This window comes from Heterostelium album (genome assembly GCF_000004825.1).
Source record: "Heterostelium album PN500 unplaced genomic scaffold PPL_contig1, whole genome shotgun sequence".
NCBI classification, from domain to species: domain Eukaryota; phylum Evosea; class Eumycetozoa; order Acytosteliales; family Acytosteliaceae; genus Heterostelium; species Heterostelium album.
In genome coordinates this window covers 493,088-512,257 of record NW_008805078.1, presented here as the reverse complement: position 1 = coordinate 512,257, position 19,170 = coordinate 493,088, and the positions used below count along the sequence as shown (strand labels likewise).

The following is a 19,170-nucleotide window of genomic DNA, read 5'->3' as shown; positions in this document are numbered from 1 at the left end:
ATAAAAAGATATATTGTTTTATACATTTTATTAGTTAACAAATTACAACTAATAATTGATTCGATTTTATATTATTTACAAAAATTTACATTCCAAACAGACTTTTTTTAATATGACAATGATGAATGTCTTTTTGGATTTAGTTGATAGTTGTTGATAAGCATATCATTGATAGATAGTTTAGAATTTAAACTAAAATTGCTTGGTACTTGGAATTGTTCTTCTTTGAATCTCATTTGGTACAGTTTTTTTGAATCGAATACATTATTGCCAAACTCTTTCTCAAAAGCATCTAATAAAATTGGTACAACTTCTCCAATCGATATTGAGTTGTTCATTTCATTCCAAATGGAGGTCATTGGTTTCTTATTATCGCTTTCACTCTTTTCTGGCTCGATCATTTTATAATAGGAAAGATTTGGATTTATATTGATTGAGAAACCTGGATTCTTCATTTCACTATTGATTTTAATAAAAAATAAATGGAATTAAAATTTAAATATAAAGTGTATCCTTAATAATTACTTAATTAATACTTACTTTGAAAATAATTCAATATCACCAATTTTTTCCGATTTTTCATTACCAACATATATTCCATCATCTTTAACAGTACAGTCAAGTCCAATGGATGACATGGTTTTACTGACTACTTTAGATATCGATTGCACCAGATCTTCCTTTGAAAAACCAGAAATGAATGGATAGAGAGTGAGTTGACCCGGTCCATGCCAAACGATTCCCTTTCCTCTGTTTGCTACTCTTTGGACTTCAATACCCATTGGGTCCATTCTTTTCCTCAGGAGATTGGTACCTTCTTTGCATTCACTATTAGAAACGGTAAAGATTGGCGAAGAATGCTCAACCAATAGTAATGTATTGTTTCCTTCATGGGCACGTTCACCTAGAGTCTTTTGAACATCAAGACATCTTGCGTAACTCAATCTACCAAGATTTCTTACAAGAATACCAGAGTTTACAAAGTTTGCTATTATTTATCATTTTGATTAGTAAAATCTTTTTGATTCATATTTAAAAGCATATACATACCCATTGATAGATAATCAAACTTGAAAATATATATTTATAGAAAAGTGAAAAGTTAACTATTAGAATTTATTGTTTTATAATTTAATTGTTGAACAGTTCACTGTTTGAGAAAAAATCAATGAAAGTTTCTTATCAAATATATAATTAGCTAAAAATGAAGTTTAATATTAAGTAAACTTTTTTTTTTTTTTGGTGGTATGGTGTCTAATTAAAAATAAATGATTTTATTGGTGTGTTTAGTGGTATTATGTTATGAAGTGGTAGTGAGTGAGTGTGTGTGTTGGTGGTGTGTTAGTGCAAGTGAACTTTGCAATGTCTAGCGCTTAAATGGTAATAAATATCTTTTACTGTTGATATTGCTATTCGGAGTGATATTTGGTCAAAACAGCAAAACAAAGATATACATTAAAATCAAAAACTAAATTATTTGTGGTTGTTGTTATTGTTTGGGGGATAGAGGATTTGGGGGGTATAGAGAATTGATTTATATGCAATAATAAAAAAAGAGTGGTTCAATTGTTATAGAGCGGCACACCTTTGAAGATAACACCCTTTTTGACGATTACAATGGCAATTCTATTGTTAATTGCTCAAAAAGTTACTATAAGATTGAGAGATACTATTGGGCGATTCTCAATTATTTACTATTCTCTACAAGCATAGAAAATGAATAAACAATAAAAAAAAAGAAGATGGTGTAATTTTTATTTCAAATCAAAAGATTGGTAGATAGTAAAAGATGAGTTGTTGAAATACAATATGTATAGATAAATATAAATAATAATTTTATTGGTTTATTTTATGATATAAAGTATGAAGAGCTTCACCGAAAATTTTCAAATAAGTGTGAACAACTATTATTATTATTTTTTGATTATTTATTTTTTTTGTTTTTACTAACTGATAATGTGTGTGTACTTAACCTACTTTTGTTTTAAAATAAAAGATTGTGGTGGTTTTGATGAAAATGGGTGAAATAATCAATGATAATAGATATTTTAAATATGATTTTGTTGGAAATAGGAGGTTATTGTTGTAGTTGAAAACAAAGATGGATGATGGTTTTGATTTAAAGGTGATTATGTTAATGATGAAATTGTTTAGTAAAACGTTAATGATGTATTTTTTGTAATTGTTTTTTTTAATTGATGTGCTTTTGGTAGTTTGTTTTTTGTTTAAAAAAATATCTACGATAATAAATAAATTAATTGATACCAAATAAATAAATAAATAAGATCTTAAAGTTAAAAAGTGTCAAAAAATGGTGTGTTAAACAATTGTTTGTCTGATTATTAGTTGCACTCCCTATTTTGACTCTCCTTTCCTCTATTTTTTTTGTGAGTCCCCCGTTATTTTTGTAAATATTATTTTAATAAAGAATGTATTGGCTGTGAACACCAATAATAATAATTATAAAGATAAACAGTTTGAAGTTAATAATTATCTAAAATCAGAATTCGGATCAACTATAAATATTTAATTGAAAAAAAAAAATATTCTTTTTTTATATTAACAAATTTGAAAAGGACAATGAATTACCTTTTTGAGTTTGATTAGATAAACAAAAACAAACCAGGTGTGATATTCAATTGTTTTTTGGAGTTTGAACTAAAACCAAAATTAAATTTCAATTGTCAAAGGACAAAAACCAACCAAAAAAGGAAATTCTTTTTTTAATTTTCTCGAAAGAAAAATAAAATTGTTCGTTCTTTCATGAGACAAACATCTTTGACCAATGAAATTGATTTTTTATTTTAGGTCACCTCACCACACAATTCAATTCAATTGAATTTAAAAGCAAATAAAATCATTCATTCAAATTGATAACCAATAAAAACAAATTATTACTTTATATGTAAAGTTGATGGTCAAATTTTCATTTGTTTGTAATTTAAATTTTATTCGTTTCATTTTTTTATTTTTTTTTGTTTTTTATTTTATATTATCGAAAACCTGTAAATGTTACTGGTTGTCCGCTGTTAGATCCAAATACTTTATTTGGCTGAGATCCAAATACACTTTGTTGTGGTTGAGAATTATTGGCACCACCAAATACTGATGGCTGACCGAAAGCACCACCCGTTGAAGCTCCACCAAATACTGATCCTGTAGGATTACTTGAAGCGCTTCCAAAAGCTGATGTATTAGAAGCACCACCAAAAGCTGATGTAGATCCAAATGCGGGTGCCGATGTAGATCCAAATGCTGGCGCGGAGGTTGATCCAAACACTGATCCTGTAGGATTACCTGAAGCGCTTCCAAATGCTGATGTATTAGAAGCACCACCAAAAGCTGATGTATTAGAGGCACCACCAAAAGCTGAGGTATTAGGAGCACCACCTCCAAAAGCAGAGGTATTAGAAGCACCACCAAAAGCAGATGTACCACCAAAAGCAGAGGTCGGTGTTGAGCTTGATCCAAATACTGATCCAGATGGATTAGATGAAGCGTTACTTCCAAATGGTGAGGCTGCTACTGGGGTAGATGAGGCACCACCAAAAGCTGAAGTATTTGGTGCACTTCCGCCAAAAGCTGATGTATTAGAAGCACCAAATACAGATGTATTACTTGGTGCATTTCCAAATGGTGATGCAGAGGGTGTTGATGAAGCGCCACCAAATGCAGAGGTAGATCCGAATGCTGGTGCGGTTGTAGCACCAAATACTGATCCAGTGGGATTGGATGAAGGGGCGCTACTTCCAAATGGTGAGGCTGCTACTGGGGCAGATGAGGCACCACCAAATGCAGAGGTAGATCCGAATGCCGGTGCGGTAGTAGCTCCAAATACTGATCCAGTGGGATTGGATGAAGGAGCGCTACTTCCAAATGGTGAGGCTGCTGATGTTGAAGTTCCAAAGACTGAACCAGCGGGGTTAGAAGTTGCGCCGCCAAATGGTGAAGCTGCTGCTGTTGAAGCACCAAATACAGAGCTTGAAGTACTTCCAAATGGTGAAGCTGCTGCTGGTGTTGAAGTTCCGAAAACAGATGCAGTTGGTGTGACGCTTCCAAAAGCTCCGCCGGTAGTAGATGGGGGAGTTGATGGAGTGCCGAATACGCTTGGTGGAGATGTTGTACTGGAACCAAAAACAGATTTGGTTGGAGTGGTGGTGGTGGTTGTAGATGCACCACCAAATGGTGAGGTGGTGGCACTGGTTCCGAATACAGATGCTGAAGTTGCAGCAGATGTACTTCCAAAGGTAGCACCGCCAAATGCACCTGTTGAAGGTGTTGAGGCACCACCAAAGGTTGTTGATGCCGGTGTGGTTGATGCTGTAGTACCAAAGACTGAAGTTGGTGCACTACCAAATGGTGAGGCGGTGGCACTGGTTCCAAATACAGATCCTGAAGTTGCAGGCGCGGTTGAAGTCGCTCCAAATGCAGCACCGCCAAAAGCACCAGTCGAAGGTGTTGCGGAAACACCAAAGGTTGTTGGACCAGTCGATGAAGCACCTCCAAAAGCAGATCCAAAGACAGAGGTCGGTGGTTTTGATTCTGTTGTTGTACTGACTCCAAACACAGAGGTGGGTGCTGAAGTACCAAATACACCAAAGGCTGATGTTGTTGATTGAGTACCAGTTGTTGGTGAGGTTGTTAGGTCACTTGATTTTGGCTCGACAATAGCAAATGGTGATGGCTTGTTGGATATTGGCTTTGAGGAACCTAATCCAAAGCCGCCCAAATCCAATTCTCCACCACTTGAGCTTGGAGGTGAGGTTGTATCTTTTACTTCAGGTTTTTGCTCGGTGCCCGGTTTCATATCGAATGGTGATTTAACATCGTCTGGTTTGGAATCGGATCCTGGCTTAACATCGAATGGTGATTTGACATCGGTAGGTTTTGATTCTGAACCTGGTTTCACGTCGAACAGTGATTTAGATTCAGCTGGCTTTGATTCTGATCCTAGCTTAACATCGAATGGTGACTTGACTTCAGCAGGCTTAGAATCTGAACCTGGTTTCACATCGAATGGTGATTTAGATTCAGCTGGTTTTGATTCTGATCCTGGCTTAACATCGAATGGTGACTTTACTTCAGTCGGCTTTGATTCTGAACCTGGTTTCACATCGAATGGTGATTTGACATCGGTAGGTTTTGACTCTGATCCTGGCTTAACATCGAATGGTGATTTGACTTCAGTCGGCTTTGATTCTGATCCTGGCTTAACATCAAATGGTGATTTTACATCTGTAGGTTTTGATTCCGATCCTGGCTTAACATCGAATGGTGATTTGACGTCAGTTGGCTTTGATTCTGAACCTGGTTTAACATCGAATGCCGACTTGGACTCTGAACCTGGCTTCATATCGAATAGCGATTTTGATTCAGTTGGTTTTGATTCTGAACCTGGTTTAACATCAAACGGTGACTTGGACTCTGAACCTGGCTTCATATCAAATACAGATTTGGTATCTGTTGGCTTTGAACCAAACAACGGTTGAGTAGTGGGTTTAACTTCAGTGCTAGGTTTAACATCGAATGGGGTATTGGTAGGCTTTGACTCTGAACCTGGTTTTACACCAAATAACGATTCTGATATCTTTGGCTCCTGTGGCTTAGAACCGCCAAACAATACACTATTACCACCACCCAATGTAAGTGGTGTCGATCCAAATGATGTACCAAATGCAGTTGTTGTTGTTGTTGTTGTATCCTTAGTCAAGAATGAACTTGTTGGAGCAACTATTGGTGTGTTGATAAACGAAGGACTCTTTCCAGAGAGATCAGGTTTTAATATATCCTTTGAAATTCCTTGGCCTAGCACATTGGAAGCAGGGAATGAGTTTGAAGAGAACTGTCTCTGATGCTTGGTACTTCTATTGCTTTTGATTCTGTCGTGCTCTGGCTCCTCCTCTGGTTTCTTTAGAGCAATTGGTGAGCGATTCTCTTCATATTCATCTTCGTAATCGCTGTTGTCCTCGTCTTCATCTTCTTCGTCGTCAAATTCCGATTCACTAGACTCTGATTCACTGCTACTATCAGCAACATTTGAAACCTCTGGAATTGGAGTACGTCTAGAAGCAGCATCATAAGAGAATCTCGAGGATGAAAAGGCATTGAATGATGTATCCAAATCCAGCGACAAATCAACAGAGTCGGTCATTGCGTTGACAGTACTAGCGGGCAACTCTGCCACTGGCACCAATTGACTTGGATCAAGGATATCATCAGTCTTTAGATATCTTCCAAGTTTAAGATTGGTTGACTTTACAACCTGTTGACCTCTGGAGATCTCAACCAATCGATTCTTTACGATATTAAAGTTTGGTTTTCTGTATCTAGATTGCTCTTTGTTGGCTGAACTACCTCCACCACTAACATTTGATTTATCACCAGTTGTTATCATCAACTTGTCAAAGTTACTTTCGATATTCTTCTCTTCTTTAGTTGTTGATTTGTTTTGATGTCTAGTATTTAGGCAGAGTTGATCGACTTTCTCATTGATTTCATCGAGTGTCTGAGCAAGTTTGCGATGTGCGTTGTCGTGGCTGTGAAGCGAATCGTATGTCATATCCAAGAAAACCTCCTTTGAAATGACAGCGGAAACCTTGTTATTCTTTGACTTTTGTAGATCCAACGATGCGAAAAACTCTTCCAACTTTTGGATTTCGAGATTTACATTTCTATATGAGAGGTGTAGACGTTCTCTGTCTTTGGCGGTCTTGGCGTCGAGCTTTCTCGAGAGCATCAGGTCTTTGAGGTGTGGTTCGGCATCGAGGAAAGACATTGATTCATCGGCATGCGTAAGAGATTGATAGATCTTTGTCTCCATCAGATGTGTTTGGTCTTGAACCTGTGAGACACCCTTAGAGAGTCCCGATATGATATGCTTGAGCTGATTGACTTCATTTGAGATCTGTGGAATTGAGAATGGTGTTTTAGTGTTCTTTTTAACGGCTTCGACGAATCTGGTAGTGTCGGTCGTTGCCTTTTCGATGCTACTCAACGATGACTCGAGTGACACTGTATTCTTTCTGAGTAGCTCTGCCAGCGAATGTTTAGATGTGTACATCGATGTAGATTTGAATTTATCCATTAACAACTCATGTCTTGTCTTTTTACTTGATGATTTAGTTGTTGTTAATTTTGATGGTGTAGATGAAGATGAAGATGTAGTTGATGGTGTTAGTGGTGAAATATTTGCTTTAATCAGTGGTGATGTAATATTTGGTTGATTATTGACTGTTGTTGAAATTGGTGTAGAAGTTGCACCAAATGCACTAAAGAGTGGTGATGAACTTGAAGATGGTGGTGATATTGATGTTGAGATCTTGCTTGAAAGATTTGGATTGCCAAATAGTGTTGGTGGAGATGTTTTGTTGTCACTATTGTTTACTTTTGGAATACCACTATTATTACTATTGTTATTATTACCACCACCCAAGAATGATGTTGTACTACTTGTGGTAGATCCTCCACCACCAAGTACAATATTCTGTCCAAACATTGTCAATGGTGTTGTTGTAGCTGTTGGTGTAGTAGTTGGTTTACCAACACCACCACCACCAAGTACAATATTCTGTCCAAACATTGTTGTAGGTTTGCTAGCATTTGGATTGCCAAACATCGATGATTCTTGTGTGCTACTGCCAGTCTGACCAAAGCTAACGCTTACAGGTGCTGTTTTAACTGAGAATGGAGTGGGTGGTGTTGGATTACCAAACAAAGATGTAGTTGGTGTTGTTGTTGATGTTGTTGTTGGATTGCCAAACATCGATGCACCACTTGTGAAAGCACTTGTAGGAATATTGTTGTTGTTATTACCACCTAATTGAAGTGTTGGTTGCTGTTGTTGTTGCTTTTGATTGTTGCTATCTTTTGATGATGATGATGATGATGATGATGATGATGATGATGATGATGATGATGATGATGATGATGATGATGATGATGATGATGATGATGATGATGATGATGATGATGATGATGATGATGATGAAGATAGAGATGGTGATATTTCACTTGGTGATGTTATCTGTAAACCACTACTCTTTTCATTATATAGATTATAAAGGTTAAGTCTATAGTCGGTATCGAGAATGACAACAATCGGTAGGGGTTGGTTTATCTTCAGGTTGGTTCCTTCGGTGAGTGGCATCTCTTTGAAACACTTGACCAATGCCATTCCGGTGGGATAGGTATTCACTCCCAAGTCAGCTCTATAAGTATCTGGTAACGATAAACACTGCCATTCTTTATTTAAATATTGAAACAACTCTACTCCATTTCCATTATTAGATAGCAATAATAATGTATTCCTAAAATAAAACAATCATTAGGGTTAGTTACTACTACTACTATTATTATTATTATCAATCTATGACAAATAACTACAACTAAATACATACCATTGTTTAATAAAATTTAATTGTATAGTATTATCGGTATCTCTTGGCAATGAGGCTGGCATGAATTGGTCTAACAATATGTGATTGCTTTTGTCGAATATGTATATATCTGATTGTATGAACGCGTCATCTTGTATATATTGATAACTAACAAATAGAAAACTCTCTATTACCTTCATAAAATAAACTATTTAGCAATAAAGAAGTTAGTAAAGTTATTATTATTATCATTATTTATTATAATAAAGTAGAAAGAGTTGTTAACCTACTTTGATTGTCTTGATCTTTCAATTCTTCTGGCATCTCAATTGTAACGATTGGTGTATCGATATCATTAAGTGATATTAAATCGATGTTACCAACAGCAGCTAATCCAATATATAATTCATCGCTATTACTATGATTCCAACAAGCTATTGAATATATATTTAATAATAATTATGTTAGTATAACAAACATTGTCATTAAACGACTATTATTATTATTATTAATACATATACATACCAGTCTTTACAGAATCTGCACATATTAAATCTTGACTAGATTCTTTTATTGAACAGATATAGAGATTATCATCATTGGTAGTTACCAACAATCTGTCGTTATCCTTATTCCATTCAATAGTATCGATTTGATCTTTAAATTCAAACTCTACTAATGCTTTTATCTTATTCTATAGAAAAGAATGTTTGTTTTGTTAATCATTGAATATCTAAGTTTATTTAATTGATTGATTGATTGATTGATTGATACTTACTCTAATTAAATCTTTTATTGAATATATAGATAGATTTGATGATATAGATATAGCTAGATACTGTTCATTGTCTGTGAGTAACAATGTAGTTTTCGATGATTGCTTTCTCTTTTGTTTCAATGACGGTATTGCTATACTCTTGATGTGTTGTTGTACTGTGCTGAGTGGTATTTTAAGTGACGATTGACTATCGTCATCATTATCATTGCCCGATAACAATGATTTAAGAAGTGGTGTTATCTCTGCCAATAGTAATTGACCATCGTTCGAATTGACGAATATCAAATAGCCATATCTATTGCAAACCTGTACCAACGAAGATGCTTCTGAGAATCTACTGAATGTCTTTTGATCTTCTTTGTCATCGACTATCTGTATATTCCTCAGACCATTCTTAATATCAAAGAACTTCAAATGATCAACTTCCACTTGAATACTCATTTAACAAACTAACTACTATTTTTATAAATAATTATATATATATATATATCTAAAACTATCTTAAAGAAAAGAAACTATAAAACTATTTTAAATATAAATATAAAACTATAAAACTAATTATTTTAGAATCTAATTAAATAAAAAAAAAAATAAGAAAAGAAAAAAAAAAAAACTAAAAATAGTTATTTGTTTAAATATTAAAAAAAATGAATTTGAACAAGTTCATGTTTTTGTAGATTTGATGTGGCACCACGAAGTTTTTCACAACAGAATTCTGATCTAATTAAAAAAGCGTGGTGGCAGACCGAAAGTATTTTTGTATATGAGACTAATCCACTATAAATTTTGATGAGAGACCTGCCAATTTTTATTTTTTTTGTTATTTTTATTTTATTTTTTTATTTATTATTTATTGTTTTTTATTATTTATTATTTTATATTTTTATTTTTTTGTTATTATTTTTTATTTTTTTATTATTATTTTTTGTATTGCTATTTATAACTATTTTTTTTATTCATTTTTTTATTATTTATTCATTTTGGTTTTTAATAAAAAAAAACTAACAATTTTTGATTATTAATTTTATACTAATTTGGTAAAATGAACAAAGAATTCACAGAAAAGAAAATCCACTTTCCCCGAAAGACTAAATTGCTATGAACTAATAGAACCACATTGACTAAAAGAAGATCCAAGTCAAAACAAGTAGTATCTTCAGTTGTTCCATCTGTAGCACCAACTCCAGTTATCGCACCAACTCAGGATGTTCTACCCCCCATCGCACCGGTTGCACAGTCTCCATTCATTACTGCCCCACAACCAACTACAGGTATTATAATACCTAGCCCAATACCAGTTATTGATCAGTTCCCAGTCGATACTTCAAATATAGTTCCAACAACACCGTCTCCAATCATTGCTCCTGCAGCTCCAGTGGTTCCTTGTCCTCGCAGAGAAATAGTATGGGTGGATGCTGATGATAAGAGAGTCATTCCAGACCAGTCTTATGAGGTTGCAATCTTTGGTCCCAGTATCTCAAACTCCCATGGTCCATCACTTGAAAAAAGTAGAATTATCGTATTATTCTTGCCCAACTATCTATTCTCCGCAATATCCGAATCTTCCATATCAACAAAATCTTATACACAATGTAGATGAGAGCAACATGGACGACCGACAGTTCAACTCAGTAGCAGTAACAGATCCATCCATCAAATGTAATCAAAGTAAAGATCCACACAGATTGATGAGCACATCGATGAATATCGTCAAAAATACCAATATCGGGAATGAAGTTCGTATTACAACAGAGGATTTAGTGCTTCTACATAAGATATTAATGTTGGACCAGTTCTATTCCTGGTTGAAAACAGAATCAATGACAGACTAGGGGTACGTGGCGGAAAATGCGTTAAAAATCTGGATATTGGAACTGTGGAGTTTGGAGTGTTGGTGGCACACTTTAACAAGCATCAAACAGGTAAGTAATTATTTTTTATTTGTTTTTTTATAAGTGTACACATTATATTTAACCTAATTAAATATTATCAGATACAAACATGAAGATGACCAACAAAAAAGTAAAATATAGCATTGGATATCTAGATGTCCAAACTCCAACTATTACGTTTGATTTTTCTAGGTATAAATCAAATTCGAAAATGAATGAAGAACTCTTTAAGCTACCACCATTATACACCGATGGATGGCACCAGAATATATTTGCAAGGACATCTGTTGGAACAAGTAAAGATATAATCAATTCAAAGATAGATTGTGTGTCTTTTGTATACAATCATTATACTTGGATGGTCACATGTAATTTCAAATACCGTAATTGGAAATGTGATGCTGCTTGCATTCGTGACACTGAACCACCAAAAAAGACCTTGGTTGTGGATCATTTAACTGGTTGAATGACTAGTACTCATTTATAAAAACTATAAACTTTTTTTATCAATCTTTATTATAATAAACTTCCATACAATATTTATCTCCTTTTTATAAGTTATATTCTACAGAAATCAAAATTCAACTCAAGACTCTTGATATCCTCGCTGCAATGGATCATGATTTCTACGATGTATTAAAATAATTAATTATTTGAAAATTAATATATATAAAAATCATATCTTGTTAACAACCGAGATGAAAACTCTCTATCAATAAATTTAAACATTATATTCAAAGTGACTTCGTTTTATTAATTGTATTACTTTATATTAAAAGTTATAAAATTATACAAATATGATATCTCCATTCCTCTGCTTCTTCATTGCTATCAAAAAAACCATACTCTAAAAGACCATTCTGACTTTGTCTTATTAAATCGATTTTGTTGTTCTGCTCCCATTGAGTTGGTAGACCATTTTTGAGATCATCTAAAATTTCATTCTTGTCTATAGAATGGAAACATTCGTCAATATTTCCACCAAGTCGAGGCAAAATAGGAATATTGGTTGTTGTGTGGTTGTAATGATGACTAAAGATGAAAAATCCATCATTAAAGTCTTTAGGGATCATTTGGGTACCATAATAGCGATGATTAAAATAATGAAGGAGCTGAGTACGCTCTAATGATGTAATCGTATATGGATTAAAAGCTGTGTGAGGAGTCTTATATTTAGCACCTTGACTATGAGCTAATTCATTGGATGCACAGTAGTATGCAGCCAAATTAGTTGATAGATCTAATCTGATTGTTTCAAACAAGGTCTGATGGCATAGAAATGGTCTTCACGCACTCCTTCTTGGTTTAGCGGCATTGGGTCCAATTCTACTAGGTCCACTAATGTCGGGTATGCATGAAATGGGTCCAATTCTACTAATGTCGGGTATGCATGAATTGGGTCCACCTGTATTAGGTCCACTACTCCATGTATTGGGTCCTGTGTTAGATCCACAGCTAGTACCGGGTCTATTTGCATAGGTCCAACTCTACTATGTCCACTAATGTAGAGCCTACTTCTATTGGGTCCAGCTGTGTTAGGTCCACTACTCCATGTATTGGGTTCACTACTAGTGTCTCCTCATGCATTGGCAAAGGACCGTTGATTCTGGTGGCTAACTTATAAATTTCATCTACAACAAAATAATCATTAAATAATTTTTTATTTGGGGACACTGTTCTTTTTAAAACTGAATTATTATTATCCTTATATAATTAAAATAAATAATATTAATAAATTTAAAAAAAATACAAAAAAAAATAATTTAAAAAAAAAAAAAAAAACACAAAAAAAAATTAAAAAAAAAAAAAAAAAATCTCTTTTAAAAAAAAATATAAAGAAGTTTTTTTTGACACAAATTTTGCTTACATTTTCGATTTTTTTATTTTCTGGTTTTCACCACTTTTGGTTGTTTAAGTTGACCTGCCACCACGCTTTGGGCACATGTGCTTTTAATTTATTTTCTTTGATATATCTTAGAATATCGTGGTAATGAAAGGTTTTAGCATAGGCATAGGCATCTTTGAAACCAACGGATCGATCTTTCTCCATTAGGTAAACAAAGAGTTCGTAGTTTCCAAACATCGCTGCCATGTCGACACTATCACGCTTATATTCAAGCTGTGGTTTGTAGTTCTCCAATAGATACCTGGTGATTTCAAAACAATTCTCTCTTGCACATTGAAATATGATTCCATTTGAGAGTGGCTCTTTACACTTCCCGAGAAGATACTTTATTATCTCCACGTTGTCAAGACAATCTACACATCGCTCGATAAGCCTTGCTGTTACTTTGATCCGACGCTCTTCCACCAGGTATTTTATAATGGTCAAGTCACAAACTCTCATACTATGATAGCTGTTCTCTGTGCATTCCAGTGGAATTCGCTGATTAATCCAATCGAGCATTGGACGACCAATCGATTTGTCCAAGATCAAGCTGATGACACAACTCTGCAAATTTGGAAGTGATTTAATCATCGCTTGGTAGAAAAGCTCGGCTACCGACACGTTGTTCGTAGCTATCGCAAAGCCAAGTGAATATTGTGGATTATAAAGCGCGGGTGGATACCGATCCAACAGTTATTTTAACAGCAGGATAGTCGGGATAGTTTGGATCTCTGTTTTCTAGAGCATAATTGATGGCTGTGTATTCTGTGGTTTGGCCAACCAGACGCGGTTGATCCAAGAGGAACGATATCATCGAGCCATCGGCATTGTTTTTGCAGGCCAATCGAATCGCTGCACCTGTGCATGACGCCGATCGGTTATAGTACAAGAACTTTACCACCTCCAAATGGCCGTTGCCCGAAGCGCCATCAATTGCCGACTCACTACATCCCTCAGATCTGTTTTCATGCAGGAACCGCACCACCTCCAAGTGCCCGTTTGTAGCGGCTTTGTCCATGGCCATCTTTGTTGCGATTGCTCCAACCGAATGTAAATACTCAACAATCGCGAGATGACCACGTTCCGAAGATTTATCAAGTGGATCTGAACTGCTGCCAAGATAATCGCTGGCCAGTTTGCTATCTATCAAGTAGCGAACCACCTCCATATGTCCGTTGGAACAGGCACCCGACAGTGCGGAAGCTGTACACTCCAGTCCGCGACCCACCAGGTACCGGATGTTGTCAAGATGACCGTGTGTGGCTGCTAGGTCAATGGCAGCGGTCGAGCCGTAATACTGATCGCCCAACGCCAGTAATACATCGTTCGGACAGAGAGCGAGTGCATTCAACAGTCTGTATCCATTGCCTTCAATAAGATTACCGATTCGTCGCGATAGGAATGCAAACTGCGCCACATTCTCTACCAACTCGACAGTCTTTAATATCAAGTCACCACAACCAAAACGCAAACGTTTGTTCCTCTTTAAACGATCGATAATCAACTCTAGATACCGATTCTCTGTCAACCACTTTACACTCCAACACTGTTCATACCGGAGAACCTTTCGTTTGAACCCATCGTAACCAACACGAGCATAGACAATGAATTGCTTACCAAATCTAAAAACATGAATCCAATGAATAAAATCAAATATTTTACATCTAACATATTGATTCTTTAATATATGTTTAAATAGATTCGTAGTTTTTATATTATCATTCTCCATCTCTTTTTTAAATTATCACATTGTTGTGAATTTTTTCAAATTTTATGAAAATCTTCCAATATTTTTTTTATAATTATTGGACAAGAGAGTCGTTATTGATCACCCACTCCCCAAGTTTACCAACTTAATGCTTGAACATTAACCGAATCCAAGAATTGTCTTTGAAACGAATACAAAGCCTAAAGTTGGTAAACTTGGGTGGTGAGACATATCATAAAATCGAAAAGACCGAACGATCTATATAGATAACCTATTTATAAAATTTAAAACAAAAGTAATTATAATTATAATTATTTTTTACTTCTAAATAAATAAAAGATTATTCGAACTGAAATTTAGTCAATTATTGCTTCACAATGTTTTGTTTCCTAAATGGTATTAAATTTTTTATTAAAGTAATGATTTAAATTGTTGTAATGCGTACTATTGGAAGGGTCATTGTTTATGTTTGGTATTGGTGTTACTTTAACACGTCTCAATGACTGAAAACAGAGAGAGAGTGCAAAGAACATCAATGACAGACTTCCGAAAAAACAGAATGGCAGTAATGTGTGCACAGTAAAAAGAACTGGATGGAACCACAGAACATGCTCAGTATTCTCTGGATCAAAGTAACAGCGATAACTCGAGTTTACTTGAAAATTATGTACATAGTTGTAGACCCATGAGTAATGCTCTGAGCCCAGACCATAAATGATTTGTTGATCCGCAACAGATTTTCGTCTGTTATCATAGAATTTTATTTGGTTTTGTCCAAAGTAACATGGATTTCCATCGTTGATATCGGTGGATAGTGAATCGCTCGATGATCCATAACCAGACTCTGCACTACCGTTGCTTACATAATGGAAAAACTGAGATTCGCTTGCCATCTGCTTGGAGTACCACCATATTCGATTATTGAAATGTGTGCAGGAATGTGTAGAGTTTTCAATGCTGACAATGCTTTGGTTGGTGACCAGACAATCGGTTGCCACAAACCTCGCAGACTCTTGAAAAAATGGAAGAAAACTGAGAAAAACAAATAATAAAGATATTCCGACCGCCAATATACCTGCAACAGTCAAGCCAATCACATAGTACCGTAGATATTCTGTGCTTTCCTTTGGTGGTAATTTAAATCCTCGAAAACATAAACAACGACAACAATATGAATCTACTAAATTATTTATCTCTTCATAGCTTTCATTGTTGTTTATTTCATCAACTATATTTTGGTCTAACAATAAACTATTTTCATTTATACAATGATTATTACTATTATTATTAATATTATTAATCTCAGTATTCCAAGAATTATTTATCTCTACCATTTGTGCATTAAAAATGCTACATCTAGATAAAATAAAAATAAAAAAAGATTCTTTAAAGATATAAAAAAAAAAATAAATCACTTTGTTACAAACTAAAACAACAACAATAAAGATGGATCAAAATTTTTTGGTTGTTTAAAAATTAAACAACACATTGTTTAAAAAAATCTTATGATATAATCAATACAGAAAATTCGAATGAGAAGTGTGTTTTGGTAGAACCCTGGAACAACACACATTCGATGGTCACATTAATTGTAGAAAAATAAAAATAACCTCACTATTAAATAAAAATAAAGAAGAACACTTATTTTTTTTTTTTGTTTTTGTATTTGGTGTGGTTAATTTAGTTGTTGTAATTTTATTCTTTATATATTTAGTCAAGGTAAGGATGAGTTTAGGTTTTGAGTGAATGTAGGGTGTTAGGTGATTGGTGAATCAATGTAGAGAATAAAGAATAAAGAGTGTCATTTTTAGTTGGTTGGAGTGAATGTGGAGGTTGATACTTGCTTAAAACTCCTGTTAGAGAGATATTCAAAGCAATTGATGTTGTTGGGTGATAATTGTTGTAACAATCATCAGGATTGTCAATTTGAATGGTTGGGATCTTACATACAAAAAGTACAAAAATACTTTGGGTTTGGGGGTGGTTTGTGTTTGATTAGATGTTAGTTGTTGGTTGTTAGAAAGATGGTTTAAAACATAAGAGAAGGATAGTCATCCTTTGTTTTTCGTAAGACTCTTGTTAATTTTCGTTATGGAGGTGAATGGATTGAATTTGGTGGGAGTGGGCTTGCGTTCAAATTTGGGTTGGCGATCGAAAAAGAAAAGAATTCTTCCTTCTTGTTGTTGTTTGAATGTTATGAAGTTGATTGAGTGAATTTGTGGGTTTTGATTTTGGTTTGGATTGTAATTAAGTTATTGTTATTGCTGATGTTGTTGCTGCTTATTATTGTAGTTATATTGGAATTGTAATATTATATAAATTAATGTTATATTTTTGGTTGTTGTCATTGTGGTTATCTTTTTTTTTTTGATTAATATTATGTTATCTTGGTTATTTGTCTTTGATTGATTGATTGAATATTTATGAGTTGATTATTATTTGATGGATTAAGATTCAAGTTGGTTTTGATTGTTTGTTGATTGGTGCTATTTACACAGCATAGAGAGATTTGTCAATAACTGGTGGAATTGGTTTGATTTCGGTACCCAACTCTTGCTCAATCTTGTGCAATGAGAAACGATCTTCGTAGGTGATGAGATTAATGGCGAGACCGAGATGACCGAAACGACCAGAACGACCAATACGATGTAGGTAAGTCTCAGAGTGCTTGGGGAAGTCAAAGTTGATGACGACGTTGACATCTTGAATATCGATACCTCTGGTGAAAAGATCGGATGAAACAAGATTACGGCAGTGACCGTTTCTAAAGTCGTGGAAGACACGGTTACGATGAGCCTGGAGCATCTTGGCGTGGATGTAGAAGCACGAGTATCCGAGATCGGTGATCTTCTTGGCGAGCAACTCGACACGGTTCACAGAGTTACAAAAGATGATTGACTGGTTGATTTGCAACTTGCTGAACAAGGTGTTCAAGCAATGGATCTTTTGACGCTCCTCAACAAATGCGTAGTATTGAGTGACACCCTTCAAAGTCAACTCCTCCATCAAGTTGATCTCGTATGCCTTTTGGAGATAGGCTTCCTTGAATGCCTTGACAGTGACTGGGAATGTAGCTGAGAAAAGGAGAATCTGTCTTTGTGCTGGTAAAAAGTGAATCAATTGTTCTATCAATGGTTGGAATTCTGGTGACAACAATTTATCGGCCTTTAATTTGGGGAATGAGAAGAAGAAAAAGGAAAATGAGAATAAGAAATTAATTAATAAACATTGTCATTATCAATTGATAGTGTGTTGTTGTTGTTGTTGTTGTTACTTACTTCATCCATAATCATAGTATGAGTATTATTCAAGTTTGCAACACTCTTTTGTGCCAAATCAAGAACTCTTCCAGGAGTGGCAACCAAAATGTGTACGGTTTCATACAGTCTCATAATATCATCCTTCAAACTGGTACCACCAGTGCTTGCCATTACTTTGACGTTCATATATTTTCCTAATTCTTTACAGACCTGTGAGGTTTGGAGAGCCAACTCTCTGGTTGGCACCAAAATCAAAACCTGAATATAATCTTTGGTGGGGTCGGTCTTTTCCAATGCGGGGATCAAGAACGATGCGGTCTTACCAGTTCCGTTCTTTGCTCTAGCCATAATGTCTTTACCGGTTAGTGCAATGGGGATTGCTTTCTCTTGGATTGGCGATGGCTTGACGTATCCCTTCTCAAAGATACCTCTTAAAAGATCTCTCTTGAGATGAAGATCGTCAAACTCATTTCCTTCGGTCGCTGTAACATCCTCTGTTTGTTTTCTTTCGTCTTTTGGTGGTAAAACAAGTGATGCTTTCCAATTATTGTCGTCAACAATTGGTCTATTTTAAGTTGAAATAAATTAATATTAAAACGTTCATATTAATTAATTAATTAATTATATTGATTATATATTATTAGAAAAATAATAAAAAAATAGTTTTATAAAAAAAAAAAAAAAAATTTTGAATTTCTTTTTTTTTTTTTTTTTTTTTTGAACAAATTTATAACGTTATAGTAAAAACCGTGAAGTGAATGACAAAAAGCAATATATCTTAAACTTTTTAATATCTTATTTGACATTATTAATATTATTACTAGTATTTTAGTTGTCAATTCTATTTGTTGTTGATTGAGATAATACAATATTTGATCAAATGATTAAAATATTTCTGATTGTAATTATCGCTTGAATAACCAAACTAATTACTATATATTAAAAACTATGATAATGGTGATTTACAACAATGTATATAGATGAATAATATCGAAATCGGTTTTTACCAAAAAAGAAAAGAAAAAAAAAAGCAAATATATATTCTTTATATAATGACTTACATTTGTTGTTTATTGTTAGGTGTTGCCATTATTTATAATACTTGTTTTCTATTCCTGTTTGTTATTTATAGGTATCTAGTTACAAAGATTTACAAGTATATAAAATGATTGAATTGAATTGAGTTATTAGTTGCTGTTGTTGTTTGTTTGTTATTGTTAAGATGTGCGCACTCTTTAAGTTATATATAAATAATTGTTATTATTATTA

The 19,170-nt window shown here is 34.3% G+C and overlaps 4 protein-coding genes across 4 annotated transcripts; 1 reads left to right on the top strand and 3 right to left on the bottom strand.

Annotated features, from left to right (window-relative positions):
- Window positions 1–107: 107 nt before the first annotated feature.
- Window positions 108–8,458, bottom strand: PPL_01044 (WD40-like domain-containing protein; the record flags this gene model as incomplete). Its single annotated transcript, XM_020572061.1, has 5 exons — window positions 108–459; window positions 541–988; window positions 1,051–1,069; window positions 3,044–8,306; window positions 8,397–8,458. 5 exons carry the CDS (start codon window positions 8,456–8,458, stop codon window positions 108–110), a joined length of 6,144 nt encoding a protein of 2,047 aa, XP_020437919.1.
- Window positions 8,459–8,633: 175 nt separating this feature from the next.
- Window positions 8,634–9,594, bottom strand: PPL_01043 (uncharacterized protein; the record flags this gene model as incomplete). Its single annotated transcript, XM_020572060.1, has 3 exons — window positions 8,634–8,809; window positions 8,901–9,069; window positions 9,154–9,594. The coding sequence occupies 3 exons, from the start codon at window positions 9,592–9,594 to the stop codon at window positions 8,634–8,636; spliced, it is 786 nt and encodes a 261-aa protein (XP_020437918.1).
- Window positions 9,595–9,800: 206 nt separating this feature from the next.
- PPL_01042 (uncharacterized protein) lies at window positions 9,801–11,690 on the top strand (the record flags this gene model as incomplete). Its single annotated transcript, XM_020572059.1, has 5 exons — window positions 9,801–9,820; window positions 10,264–10,625; window positions 10,663–10,936; window positions 11,187–11,490; window positions 11,604–11,690. 5 exons carry the CDS (start codon window positions 9,801–9,803, stop codon window positions 11,688–11,690), a joined length of 1,047 nt encoding a protein of 348 aa, XP_020437917.1.
- A 134-nt stretch (window positions 11,691–11,824) lies between these two features.
- Window positions 11,825–18,991, bottom strand: ddx6 (putative RNA helicase; the record flags this gene model as incomplete). The annotated part of the gene is made up of 11 exons (XM_020572058.1): window positions 11,825–12,310; window positions 12,615–12,749; window positions 12,994–13,164; window positions 13,637–14,072; window positions 14,232–14,664; window positions 14,806–14,899; window positions 15,127–15,653; window positions 15,717–15,997; window positions 17,136–17,806; window positions 17,920–18,466; window positions 18,963–18,991. The coding sequence occupies 11 exons, from the start codon at window positions 18,989–18,991 to the stop codon at window positions 11,825–11,827; spliced, it is 3,810 nt and encodes a 1,269-aa protein (XP_020437916.1).
- Between the last annotated feature and the right edge of the window lie 179 nt (window positions 18,992–19,170).